Raw genomic sequence first — 15,250 nt, 5'->3', positions numbered from 1 at the left:
TCGCTCAAGCGGGTGTTAAACTAACTAAACGGGGTAATGGATTGTATCTTTCTCATAAATAAATGGATAAATGGTTTAAACAATTTGGAAAGGATACAACGTCAAATATAGAACTAGCTAAGTATTGTAAAACACTAAAAATTGATAATGTGGTTATTTGTATGAGAGATGAATTAATACATATAAATAAGAATATAAAGAATATTATTATGAATTTAGACACAGAATGGTTCTCATTGGGTTTGTATTCATAATAGTCAGGATAAATATTATTTTGATAGTGATGGTATGCCACCACCTGTTGAAGTAATACAATTCTTACAGAATGGTGTTTATCAAACATTTCAAGTTCAAGAAATTAATTCTAAATGTTGTGGCCAATTATGTTTATATGTATTATTTCAACTCAACAATAATGAAAATTTTTATGATGTCATTTTAAATCTAATATAAATGACATGTCGGAAAAGATGGTTCTATCTTTGGAGAATCCTCTCAGGATATTGATTTATCAAATTATTATACAAAGGCACAGGCTGAACGACAAAAATATAGTACAAGTAAAAATATTAATATGAAGAATACTGATAAATTAATCAATTATCCAAACCCTACAGATGCGAATGACTTGATTAGATTCAGTGATTTATCACAATATATATCTTTAAATAAAACAGCACGTTTTGTTAAACAAGTAAAATTTACAACCACAACACCTGGTTATACTGACCATACACCTTTCCTCATTAAATTTAACTATCTGCTTACAATTGAATTTTAGAAAGAAGGACATATAGTTAATATGCGAATTAATAAATGGGGGTATGATATGCCTGATTTAGGGTATAATTGGTCCTTTTCAATAAACTTAGAAGACCTACATGATTTTAATCAGTCTCGTAAAGAAGAATATTATCCGCTTGGTGAGGATAAGGATTTATGTGGAAGTACAATTAGTAAACAACAAATACATGATTTTAAGAAAAGAAAAATATATGATAGTATAGCGATGGTTAGCATGACAAAGAAGGAAGGTAATGAGATAAGGATAGAAAGCCGAGGAATACAAACCGATTTGGTAGTGGGAAGATGGGGTGGTATTACCTGTCATAATATTAATCTCACATATATTTCTGATACATAAATGGCAGGAAAAAGACTACAAGAGAATTATAATTTTTGTATTCAGGGATACCTACAAGAAAAGGGTGCTCGGTATTACATACCTTATGATGTGGAGCATATACATGGAAATTTTGTCATTAAAAACTGGCCTTATACTGATATTGTTAAACCCACAAATAGAGACTTGTTTAAAATATTAAATAAAAATGAACTTCTCAAAGTTATGAAATATAAAACTCTTTTAGAAATCGTCAACAAATCTTATTGGTATCCTATTATGAGAAAAATAATTATAGATACAAGAATATCTCAAAATCCAGATGAGTATATGTATAATATTCTTTGGGGCTCAAACTCAAGGGTAGCAAGGGACGAGGAAGGAGTTGAAGAAGAGAAGGAGGTAAGAGAGAAGGAGGAGAAGGAGGAAAGGGAGAAAAATGAGGAGGAGAGGGAGAAAAAGGAGAAGGAGGAGAGGGAGGAAAGGGAGAAAAAGGAGAGGGAGAAAAAGGAGAAGGAGGAGAGGGAGAAAAGGGAGAAGGAGGAAAGAGAGAAAAGGGAGAAAAAGGAGGAGGAGAGGGAGAAAAAGGAGGAGGAGAGGGAGAAAAAGGAGAAGGAGGAGAGGGAGGAAAGGGAGCAAAGAGAGAGGGAGGAAAAATATAAAAAGATGGAAATCAGTGAGATTCGTAAAAGAAAGAGAAATCAGTATTACAGCAAATAAATCAATCTCAACGCACCGAAGAGGAAAATAAAGAATTAACGACTCTTACTAAGATAATGATTTTAAAAATGGTTGAGATGAGTTCAGTGAGGAGATTTACATGAAGAAGACAAAGGTCATATAGTTGATGATGTTGGTGTTATTGACTTTAGTTAGTTTTTATTTGTAAATAAATGGAGGAGAGAGTGAAGGCATTCCTAAGGATTCTTTATGTTTTAAAAATTAAGATAGAAATGTATATGTTGAAAACCAAAAAGGTTTTGATACTCTGTCGGAATTTTTCTGATAAATAAATATGAGTTATTGTCTCAAATGTAAAAAGAAAACCAAATCTAAAAATATCTCTTATGTTAAAGCTAAAAATAATAGAGTTTATCAAAAAGGAATATGTCAAGTGTGTGGCTCTAAAAAGTGCCAATTCATCCCTCCTAAAAGTGGAGGAGACATACAAAAGTTTCTGTCAGGAAGTAAATTTACAACAACTGGAATTCCTGGGGAACTACATCTACCTGGATATTCTTTGTGGTCCTGGAACAAACCTGGATAAAAGATTAGATGAGGCTGACAATCCTAAACCTTGGTCCAAGCCTATAAATAGGGTTGATGAAGTGTGTATGAAGCATGATATTGCTTATGGGAATACCACTACATTGGATGAAAAACATGAAGCAGACAGAGAAATGTTGTATAATTTGTCCTTGATACGAAATCCTACATTGAGAGAGAAAGTTGATAGGTTTATTGTGAAAAAAATGATAAGTGCTAAATTGAAACTTTGTCTTGGTTATTCCCCAAAAAACTATTAAACTCCAATGATGTTATCAAGACTGAGGAGCTTTTGGCTAATGAATTACATAAACCTATAATCACAAAGTTTAAAAGAAGGAAAGTTTATTCTAAATACACTGACCACATATGGTCCGCTGATTTAATCGACCTAAATAATGATAAGGGATACAGGTATGCTTTAACCGTTATTGATTTGAGGAGTAGATTTGCCTGGGTTGTTCCTTTGAAAAACAAGAGAGGTAATACTTTAATGTTAACCTTTAAGTTAATATTTGATAGGGATAAAAGGAAACCAAAGAAGTTATGGACTGATGAGGGAACAGAGTTCTATAACAAAATATTTATGAAATTTCTTAAGGGGGAGGGTATTAAATTATACAGCACCTTTAATGAAGGAAAAGCAGTTGTTGTTGAGCGTTTTAATCGTACTTTGAAAGAGAAATTATATAAAAAATTCACACAACTCGGTTCTCAACAATGGGTATATTTAATTCAGGATATTGTAGATAATTACAATAATACCATTCATTCATCAACAAAATCAAAACCGTCAGAATCATTTACAAAATTAGAATATGAAAAGGAGATTAATTTGAGAAAGCCCAAGTTCAAAGTTGGTGATATTGTAAGAATATACAGATGGAAAAGCCATTTTGAGAAAGGTTATACAAAGAGATGGACTAATGAATTATTTAAAATTGTTGATGTAATGGATACAGTCCCTTGGACTTGCAAATTATAAGATATGAATGGGGAAGAAATCTTGGGTTCATTTTACTCACAAGAATTACAAAAAACACAATTAAGCATATAATACCCTTGAAAATAATAAATAAAGAAATAAAATGTAATGGGGATACGTTCTTGAGATCTGTGAACCCCAAACACAGAATCCCTCAACTTTTCAGTTGGGGCTTAACTTTTGTGTGTGTACAATGGGGATACGTTCTTGAGATCTGTGAACCCCAAACACAGAATCCCTCAACTTTTCAGTTGGGGCTTAACTTTTGTGTGTGTGTATGTGTGAGTGAGTCATAATAATATACAAACCCTAACCCAACCCCATCCCTAACCCAAACCCATCCCTACCCCAACCCATCCCTAACCCAACCCATCCCTAACCCAACCCCATCCCTAACCCAACCCCATCCCTAACCCAACCCCATCCCTAACCCAACCCCATCCCTAACCCAACCCCATCCCTAACCCAACCCCATCCCTAACCCAACCCCATCCCTAACCCAACCCCATCCCTAACCCAACCCCATCCCTAACCCAACCCCATCCCTAACCCAACCCCATCCCTAACCCAACCCCATCCCTAACCCAACCCCATCCCTAACCCAACCCATCCCTAACCCTCACATTCAAAATCCCAACCCTAACCCAACCCCATCCCTAACCCAACCCCAACCCTAACCCTCACATTCAAAATCCCACCCTAACCCGAACATAATCTTTTTTTTTCTTCTTTTTTAAAATACGTATTTCTTTTTTTTTTTCCCCTTCTCCCAATTCTGTCTTTCAAGGCTTTCAAGTTTGAAGAAGTAGAAATGGGAAGAAAGAATTTTCCAGCATTTCCTTCCTCGAACTTTCTTGATATTGCTTAAATCAAGCGTCATTAAACAAAGAACATTGTTCATTGCTTTAGAATCCAAAGAGTCTCCAAGATGGACCCCACAGGTAGAGTCTCCAAAATAAAACCAACTTTCCAAGTTCGCAAGGTATAACCACATTCCTGTTGAGCCTCCAAGATAGGTATCACATTCCGAGTCTTCAAAATAAAAACCCCATTCCGAGTCTCCAAAAATATAACCATCTTTCCAAGTCTCCAAGGTAGAACCACAATTTTCAGAAATATTGGGGGTTTCCGTGATAAGTCTCACATAGTATAACTGCGGACCATCAGGGAGAATTCCCGTTTCCCAATTTTTTAGGGTTTCTATGATGTGTCTCACATAGTATAACTGCGGACCATCAGGGAGAACTCTCCTTGCCCAATTTTTTAGGGTTTCTGTGATGTGTCTCACATAGTATAACTGCAGACCATCAGGGAGAACTATCCTTGCCCAATTTTTTAGGGTTTCTATGATGTGTCTCACATAGTATAACTGCGGACCATCAGGGAGAATTCCCGTTTCCCAATTTTTTAGGGTTTCTATGATGTGTCTCACATAGTATAACTGCGGACCATCAGGGAGAACTCCCCTTTCCCAATTTTCAGAAATTTGTGGGTCTCCAATGTATGACTTGTATTCTGGCTCATCAAGGTAGAACTTGTTCAGTGGGTTTTGTTTTGATAACTCACAATAAGTATCATCATGGTAGAACTCTTTTTCAGGATTTTGTGGATCTCCAAGGTATAACTCTTTGGCTGGGTCATCAAGGTAGAACTCGTTCTGTGGGTCTTGGTTGTTCAAAATGTCTTCAAACAAAGAAATAACTTCATCCCAAGTTGTGTTAAAAGCAGAATTTTCATTTTGTATCTCAGATACAATTTCCTGTGAAAAAAAATAACAATGTATTAATTTAATACAATATTTTTATTTGTATAAATCAAGCTCTATGAATATTAAAATAAACTTTGTTAACTCTTACACGGGTCTCATCTAAAAAATGAAAATAAAAATTAAATAAATAATTAAATAAATAATTAAATAAACAAACTTACCTCCATTGATAAGAGGTTCGAGTCCAGTTCATCAATCTGAAGGTTGAGTTCTACACAGGTAGTAGGACTCCAAGGAATAGCAAAGTTATCCCATTCCATTTCGGCATAGTAGTCCATTCTCAATTGAAGCAGAAAGCGTGTTTGAAAAAGCCTGTGTGGTCGGTGCCTTTTATAAGAAGGACTGGGTGTGTCATTTCCTGTGGAAATTCCCTGGGCATGTCTTAACTGGAAATGATGTGATGAAAATTCCCTGAAAATGATGTAATGTCAACTGAAAATGATACAATGGCAGAGTTTATAAAACTAGGGCATGCCCGTACTATATATAAGCTAGGACGTGCCCGTACGTGGGTGCCCGTTCCTTGCAAAAAAAAAAAAACTGCAAAAAAAAAAAAACTGCAAAAAAAAAAAAAACTGCAAAAAAAAAACAATGGTTTGGTCCATTCGCAACGACCACAGAACCCCCCCCCCCCCCCCCTCTATTTACATGAATGGTTTGGTCCATTCGCAAAGCCAAAGCGAACGACCACAGAACCCCCCCCTCTATTTACATGAATGGTTTGGTCCATTCGCAAAGCCAAAGCGAACGACCACAGAACCCCCCCCCTCTATTTACATGAATGGTTTGGTCCATTCGCAACGGCAAAGCGAACGGCGAACGGCTAAATCGCCATAGCTCGGTAAGTACTTGTCCGATTAATTTCAAACCTTGAAAAGGCACATCCTCGGGTCCCCAGCAATATACCTGGCAAGTTTCAAGTATATCGGACCGGTAGTTGTCGAGAAACAGCGGTCACAGACAAACGTACAGACGTACAAACGTACAGAGATTACTGGAATTATAGATAGATGGGTGGGGCTTAGCAAAAATTGGCGGGGCTTAGCAAAAAGTGGGCGGGGCTTAATAAAAAGTGGGTAGAGCCGACCAAAAAGTGTGTGGCACTGGAGGCGCTCAAACAAGAACATTGAGGGAGGTTTATCATTTTATCTCAACTCAGTTAAAATATCTTAATAAAGAACCAAACTCAAACATCTTTTTTGTTAATGTATTAGATGGTGATGGTAGTGGTAAGATAATTAAATTATTTCCCACACATAAACAAATATTTGTAGGATCATTGTTTGAGTGGTCTACTCGGGATCATTGATATTAAGAGAGTGAGAGGGAGCAAATATTCGTAGAATCATTGTTTGAGTGGTCTAATGAACAACATTGAGAATAAGAGTCTGTCAAACGGCTAAAAGGTTCGTAAAGAACAGGGTGGGAGAAATAGAGGTGTTAAGGGAAATGAGGGTGAGAGAAAAATTAACATGTAAGTCAATGGGAAAATGAGGGTGGTCCAGGAACAACATTATTATCCTACTATTGTGCCCAAAAGCCCAGGAAGCTGCTTTGGCAGCCCAATGCATCTGAAGATGCAAGAGGAGTGGACTTCTTCTTTCTCTTCTTCTACTACAATATTAAATAGGGTAATTCTCTGTGTGCACATCTAAAAATCGTAGAAAAAAAACAGGGCTGGGTTGATGTCCACCAGATTTTTCATACGCGTTGATGGTACACATGGTCAGGTCATGGGTTTAAAAAAAGAAAAGAAAATTTAAACCCCTCACCCATCCCCCACCTATCCCCCTCCACCCACTGCTAGGTTGCGAGGGAGACGACTTACAATTTTTGCCTGTACACGTGCCACAGTGCAAATAGTCTACTGATTCCTGCTGCAGACCGGGGCAGTCTTAGTCACGACACAAAATCTATTTTCCCCACCTCCCCCACTATCTCCCCTCCCTACCCGCAGGGGCTGGTGTTTCTGGTCTCTTAAAGATAAATATGTTGGGAATGGATGTGGTTGAAGTGAACCTTTAAGTGTTGGAAGGACAATTGTCCTCAACAATAACAATGCCAGTATGTCCCATCAGGACCTGATTTCGTTGAAAATCGTCAGCATAGAAATTGACACTTTCTGCGAGGAGACACAACTAACCTAAGTGTGGTGTGTCCAAAACTAGGCCTGACGCTGCTCATACCTTACATCCTCACCACGAAAAAGAAATGGCAGAACTGTCGCATTCGCATCTTCATCGGAGGGAAGATCAACCGCATGGACCACGACAAGCGCATGTATGGAAGCGCCGTCCAGGCACCCGTGGCCTTCTCGGTCCGTCCAGCTGTGATTTTTATATTTTGATAGCATGGTGATTTTGAAAAGAAACCTGGCTTTGTTCCATGAAATTTGCTTTGCTGGCCTCACTACACCATAGACACTAGGAAAGGCCCATTAGCACACACACTAATTTAAATTCCACCTCCCCCCCCCCCACCCCCCCCACAATAAAACTCACCGGAAGCCAGTTCGGGGCATTGCCGATGGAGCCGCAGCCAGCTACATCACCAGCTGGCATCGCAACACTCATCGCACAGGCAGGCCGGGGGCCACGCCCAGAAGGACTCTATCGGGCAGGATTCGACCAACCAAAGGCTAAAGTAAGGAAGGACTGGTGATTGGCCAAGGGCGGGGCAAGAAGATTCCCTCAGATTGGTGGAAGGAAGGAAGGAAGGGAGAAAGAAGCGACATACTGATTGGCCACCGACCGATGGCATTAGGAGGAGAGCGCAAAGCGCTCGGCCAATGGGGAGGGACTGACGCGAGAAGAACATTCGAGAGGTTGAGAGGCGGCGGACTGATTGGCAGAGAGAGAGAGAGAGAGACCTGACGTCACGAGACAGCCGATTAAACAACTCGCTGGCCGGCATTTTGTCTCTCTCGTTTTTGGATACCTTGGTGCCTGGACCTCGTTCGATCCTGCCCTCACGATTCCTCTGCTCCGACCTCTTGCCCTCACGCCTTCCTTCACCCTCGACCCTCTCTCCCTACTGATCCGAATGGTGGGTGCATCACAGTTCTGTGCCGAATCCATGAGGACATTGTACGGCTGAGGAAGCGGGTTACACGCCTGCTCGCTCGCATCGTGCGTGTGAGGCCTTAACGACGCCTAGTGAACAAGGGCACGTCAAGGCCTTCTTCCCGCCAACAGGCCTGACGATCCCTGACACTTCAGCCATTGGAGCTAAGCCCACACACACACACACACACACACACACACACACACACACACACACACACACACACACACACACACACACACACACACACACACACACACACACACACAACACACAACCATTCCTTTCCATTTATTTTCCCTTCATCCGTGTGATACCTCTGGTGTGGGAGCGCTCCACTTTAGGACATTTATTTATTATCGCGTGTTTTGTGTCGCAAAGGATTTTCCTATCACGCAAACCCGGGTTACACTCCCCCTAAAATAGATTAATTAATTATGTAAAATGATTAAAAATCATGGGGCAACCCGGGTTACTGCGTGGTGGATCATATTTGTGTGTATATATATATATATATATATATATATATATATATATATATTGTTGCGGATTCGGGGGTCGGCGCTCCCCTTATCAAGGGGGGGATTAATCCCCTTGTCTTTTAAGCTGGCCGTCCCCCAATCCTGGAAATTATGACGCTGCTCCCGGTCGGTCTTGGGTAGGGTGATTGGTCAATTTGGGGTCCCAAATACCTAATTACCAACCCCGACCGCGAGCAGGGAAATAACTCCCGCTCGAACCACGGATAAGATGGAAATTGCCGAGCGGTTAGCAATCCGCGGCCCGAGCCATTAACAAAGACTAACCCGATCCTGAGCGGTTTCCAAATCGTGCCACAGGTACTCAATTGGAAGAAAAGACGGAGGCGATCGGATTAGGGAAAAACCAAGAAAGAACAAGGTACATTTATTAACAAACCAAAGAGAAAAGGAAAGGGAAAGAATGTACAAGAAGAAGAAGAGCAAAAGGACACAGGGCAATCTTAACTATAGAGTCTTTTTCAACCCCGGACAAATGGACAGACTCACACGGGATGGCAGCTGGTAGGGGGGGAAGGTCCAGGCAGATGGTTCCAGGCGATGGGATCCGGCTCCGGTCCAGGCTCCGGGTCCGCGGGCGAAAAACGGCAGGCAGCTTCGCGTATCGTTGGCGCGCGCCCGGACCTTACATATGCGAGGGGCTCGAATGCTGCGTACGTATAGCATGCCGAACGCTCTCTCTCTCCCGATCAATCAAGGTCCGTATCAAACGGCAGTTCGTATCAAACGATGGTTCCCTGCGCAGTTCGTTGAAACAAGCGCGCCTCCGCGCTGTCCTCTGGATAACGTTACAATCAGACGACTCCGCGCAGTTCCTTCAATAGCAACGGTCCCCTGCGCAGTTCTGAAAGCAGTCCTCGCGCTTGCGCTTATATAACGCACTTTGAAATCAATGCGCGCTTCATAGAGACACGCCCGCCAGTGAGCTCACCTCAGCCCTGGTTGGATAGTGAGGGCTCACCGGCTCCGCCATTGACGGCTCGTTAACAGGGCCACGCCTCGTTCTTGGCGCTCCGCCTCCTTCTCCAAGCTTGACCACATGCATAATGGCGTTTGGAGCGAGGCAGCGAACGCTGCTGGGCGAGCAGAGGCGCGTAACACAATTTGGAGAGAGAGGCTAGCAAAATGGACGGAATGGGGCCTATCTTATTTAATTAATGCAACGCAGATGCAACTATTAGGAACACAGCCTTAACTAGACACATAATAAGGAAATAACTGAAAGTTCCTATGGTGTCCTACGTATTGCATATGGACTAACTATGGGTGCGACCTTTGACCTTTTAAATGATGGGATATTTACAAGAAGTGATTATTTATTTACAAGGTGAGGGCTTCTCAAAACCACAACACTGCACCCTCCTTTCCTCCAGGCCCTTACCGGGCCGAAACAACTTTAACTTAGTGTGACACTCAGGTGTGGTTACCCTCTACTTTTAACCTCACCCTGAGTGCGACAGTTTTAACACTAAATATGTCCCGCCTGCTGCGTTGCATTCTACCTAAGACGCATGCCCACTGACTAACCGAATTGCGGAATGGTCTTCAAAACTACACATAAAGCCGGTGGGGAGCATTATTTACAAAAACACTAATTATTTACAACCGTCACCCAGGACCTGTCTTTTGTGGGAAGAGAAGAAAAAGATCTTTTGAGAAGGAGAAAATCATTGCCATGCACTGCACCGATGCACCATACCATATGCACCCATAAAATAAAATGCACCAAAAGCACCATAAATGAAAATGCACAGAAAAGCACCAAAAAGCACCATCAAGGAAAGGCACAAAACACATTTCAACAAATAATAAATGGTGTCTTCTTTCTTCTCTGCTCTGCTGGGCCACTGGTTCTGGTTGTCGATGATCTTCATGCTTGATGTTATTTAAGAATAAAAGGGCATACACCGCGTCCGCTTTTTATGATTTCTGGCCAGCAGGGCCAACGTAGGTGGTCCACTGCATGGCATGGATGCCACTTTAAGAACAGTGGTCCGCAACCAGACACCGCTGGCAATAATGGTCGGTCCCAGCAGAGACGCCAGGCCACAGTACGTGTGGTCCATAAGGTGGTGCTCGGCCACAGAATGTGTGGTCCATGAGTGGTGCCAGTGTGGTCCATATGGTGCATCAGTGCAGGCCGGAGGCAGCAAAGGTGCAGGCACACAACTACGGTCACCTGCGCACTCCCCCCGGGCCGAAAAAAAAAAACAAGTCCATGAGTGGGGGAATGAGGACAAGCAAAGCAGCGGCAAGGGCGCAAGGGTACACATTAATACAAGATAATGCAGACATGAAGGGCACGGGAGAGCGAGCTAAGAAAGCTCGCCCCTAACGTTCGTCACCCCCCATGTTACCTATTCTACCCTTGCCCCTACCCCGTATTTACACAATCTACACATTTACAAATTCGGTCTCTACGTTTTGTCCTTCCCATCCCCTCTAGTTCCAAATTCATCATCAATCCCTCCCAAGAAGGAAGGGATGGAATTACATACAATATCACACTCCGTCATGATGCGTCTTACATCCAAACATTTGCAAAAACATGGTGTGGAGTAATTTCACCTCGGTGAGTGGATGCGGATGGTGCGAAGGGATTTTCTCCTATCTATCTTCTAAATGACATTAACACTTTTAAACTACCTGGGGTCTTGTCCTGCTAAACCATTGGCCACCTTACACTATGTGGTTCTAAAAACCAATTCCCATTGACCATATTGTGGTGCTCACCAATTTGGGGTCTCACTCCCCCGATTCTACTCCCTGTGCCCTCGCACAATTTCAGGGCTGGGTCGTGTGGCTCACCAGCAGGTCCACTCACTTGCACACCTCCGCCGCTGAACGTCACCACCCGAGCTTACCTGCTCCTTCACCCTAACCTACCTGGGGAAGGCCCTCCCTGGCGCTTACCCCCTCGGTGCCCTCTCTGGCACTGGGCTACCCGGGTCCTTCTCTGGATCCTCGGCCCCCATTTAACTCTAACTGGCTCCCAGAGCCTACCTGCAGCCTCACCTGGCCGACAGACTACCAGTGGCGGAGTGCTCAACCAATCACACACACTAACAGGCCACACGCCCAGCCATTCCATTCACTCCTGCACCCATCAAAACACTTATTTTCCACAAACAGCACCACAGATGTCAATATCCAACCACAATTTACCTACTCCCTCCACCTACTTTTAATCTACCCTCCCCGGGTACTCGTGAAGGGGTCCATCCTTCCCCCATCCACTCCTTTGCACCATACACTCCACTCCACGTATTCCACAATACTCACTCTACACCATTCATTCCATACTCCATTTACTCCAGACCATCTATTCCATCCAACCATTCTCCATACCCCTGTATTTCACTTGCACACCTTGCAAGTCAATCACTCAATGCACAATCACACACATCCTCAATACTCTGCTCAAGACACTTTCACTTCTCCAAACCATTGCCTCAGGCACTCAGATTCTCCCACGCTCACACATACATCCTTCATGAGCATTGCCTCTCAATTCCTCATTTCAATATGCTCACCAGCAAGACTCTCATACCGAATTTCTCATTCAATAAACCACACCACAAACACACTGCATCATTTAAGCTATCTATTGCCCTTCTAAGACTAGTGCTTCCTTGTCATCCCTTATACTACTGCACATCCCACGTAGTTATCCACCACCTACTCTACTCTACGTCCCCACTACAGGTACAATTGTCACTACTTAATTCTCGGTCACCTATGGTCATCTCTAGTTCCCTAACCATTTATCCTAACCCCCCCGGGCTAGTTTTCACCGCCACCCCATAACCCTATAGCTCCTCTGCCCAAAAGATGGATGTGAGGGATGGTAGGTCCACCATCCCTCTACATCAGATACCATTTGCCATCATCACTATCACTATCCGTTCACTACTCTGAGCCTCGTCGGGTGTGGTAATGCATTTTCACAGCTCGGCTTTGAAAAGCCGGCTATCCGTGCGGATGGTCAGTCCCCTGTTGGTTGGGTCCGTCCGGCATTTACGATTCAGGGGAGGAGGTTTTGTCGGTCCAAGGCTCCAAGCACCATTCCGGCACAACGCTTTGCATTCCCAAACGCGCTTGCCCAGCCTTGTCCGGCCGGAACGCCGCCACCGCAAGGGGGCACTGCTCCGATCCCTCCTACCTCCCCTCGAACCGGGCCGATCGCTTTGCCTAACAAAGCGCGGCACCGACCGTGCAGGGCGGAGCCCGGCCCGAATCGTGCATGGCGCTCCGTGCAGGAGCGACGCGGCACCGATCCCGGCCGGTCCCCGCAGCACACAAAGAACACCGCGCCCCGAGAGCTCGCGTCGGCTATACGTCGGCCTAAACGCTGTCCCGGTTAACGTCGATGCTCTCCTCGCATGCTCACATTCACACGCAATTCTTCCCATACTCACACATCCAGGTGTCTCCATACATTTCGTCACCGCACTCTCGCTCCGTGCACACCACCCAGGCACACTCATTTCGCTCACAGACTTCGTTACCCACTTGACCACCACACACCTCCTCGCACACCTTGGCGCACACTCCTCGGTTACATCCTCTAACACTCACCATGGGTGTGCACTCTCTCAGTACACACCCACTCAGTGCACACCTACCCATGGGTGTGCAATCCCTCGTCGCACACCCAATCACGCGCTCCGGTGTGCTCTCCCGCACACTCGCCACAACCAACTCACTCTCTGTATCACACTCATCCTCACACATACACTCCGTAGTGCATTCGCTTTCACTCTCTGTAACACACCCGTGCTTCGGCGCCATTCACACACGCGCGCCATTTCCACTCACGTAGCGCACAAAGGACCTACCACGGACGCCCGGGTGCCGTCCGGGTCCCAATCGCGCGAAAAATCCTTTCGCGCTAAACACTTTTCCGAAAAAACCTTTTCGCGCCATATACAGCCTGGCTTACCTTCGGGATCCTTTTCTCCACACGCACCTGCAAACTTTCATTGGGGTTAAGCACGGCATCATGGTGTGGATACAGACTTTGCACATTTTCCATTTCTTCCTTCCACGAGTGCTTTTCTACGTCCGCTGTCTCTCCAATTTCCACTATTTGTTTGATTATTTCTTTTCCTTTAATTTCAATATCTTTTCCCTCGATGACCGCTGGCGCTAATAAAATCAAATTATCGACTTCGGCAGTCGCCGGCTTCCCCACACCCCGGGTCGCGATCTCCATACCCGTCCACGTATCTTCGCTTTGCTCCAACTCGCTTCTCCCGTGCTCCTCTAGCCGCGTTACCTCGTCGCGTACCCATGTGCTTTCCCCGCCAAACTTGCGGTCTCTCTCCCTCTCAAATTCCTTTGCTTCATACCTGGCCTGCCCCCTCGCTAGCCCCTCATTAATTTCTCGGGCTTGGCCATTTACGTACTCCAACTGGCCCTCTAAGCTGCTTCCGAATCACCCTAATTTGCTTCCTAGCCCCCCAATTTGACCTCCCAATTCATTCCTCAACCCCCCAATTTGGTCTCCCATATCATTCCTCAATCCCCCAATTTGGTCTCCCATATCATTCCTCAACCCCCCAATTTGGCTTCCCAATTGCTCCCCCATTCTATTTTCCATTCCCTCACTATTGGCCCTCATTTCTCCCATCTCCTTACTCAATCCCCCCATTTTCCTATCTAATCCCTCAATTTGGTTTCCCATATTACTTAACCCGTCTTTCAATCCCATTTGTATGGTTCCTTGCAGCTGCGCCATGAGGGCCTGCATGTCCATGCCTCCTACTTGCGCCGCGGGCGCGGCCCTCGTCGCCATGTGCGAGGCGCCGCCATTTTGTGCGCCTGCAACCCCCTCTACCGCACCTTCTTCACTTTCCTCCTCCATTACTCCCACCTCTTCCCTGGGATCCTGGGTTGACTCTAACTCCTCATTTTCCCCCACCGGCATCCGATCGCCTTGATCATCCATGGCACGACTATAATTTGGATGTTAAATAAAAATTTTGGCCACTCGTAATTTTGACCAAATCTTTTTTTAAGATGGTATAAAAATTTGGTTCGGGTCCAATCCCACTCCCAGACACCAATTGTTGTGGATTTGGGGGTCAGCGCTCCCCTTATCAAGGGGGGGGGGGGTTTAGGTTAATCCCCTTGTCTTTTAAGCTGGCCGTCCCCCAATCCTGGAAATTATGACGCTCCTCCCGGTCGGTCTTGGGTGGGGTGATTGGTCAATTTGGGGTCCCAAATACCTAATTACCAACCCCGACCGCGAGCAGGGAAATAACTCCCGCTCGAACCACGGATAAGATGGAAATTGCCGAGCGGTTAGCAATCCGTGGCCCAAGCCATTAACAAAGACTAACCCGATCCTGAGCGGTTTCCAAATCGCGCCACAGGTACTCAATTGGAAGAAAAGACGGAGGCGATCAGATTAGGAAAAAACCAAGAAAGAACAAACCAAAGAGAAGAGGAAAGGGAAAGAATGTACAAGAAGAAGAAGAGCAAAAGGACACAGGGCAATCTTA

General features: G+C 44.4%; 1 protein-coding gene across 4 annotated transcripts in view; it reads left to right on the top strand.

The window, feature by feature from the left end:
- Nucleotides 1–15,250, top strand: part of LOC137413502 (solute carrier family 12 member 2) — a 172,510-nt gene that overhangs the window by 95,704 nt on the left and 61,556 nt on the right. For all 4 annotated transcript variants that reach the window (XM_078781572.1, XM_078781571.1, XM_078781573.1 and 1 more), the window contains one exon: nucleotides 7,311–7,422. In XM_078781572.1, coding sequence (XP_078637698.1) covers nucleotides 7,311–7,422 — 112 coding nt within the window. The remainder of the gene's footprint in view (nucleotides 1–7,310; nucleotides 7,423–15,250) is intronic.

Source organism: Myxine glutinosa, chromosome 7 (genome assembly GCF_964187855.1).
Source record: "Myxine glutinosa chromosome 7, kmMyxGlut1.1, whole genome shotgun sequence".
Lineage (NCBI taxonomy): Eukaryota > Metazoa > Chordata > Myxini > Myxiniformes > Myxinidae > Myxine > Myxine glutinosa.
This window is presented reverse-complemented; position numbering and strand designations above follow the sequence as displayed.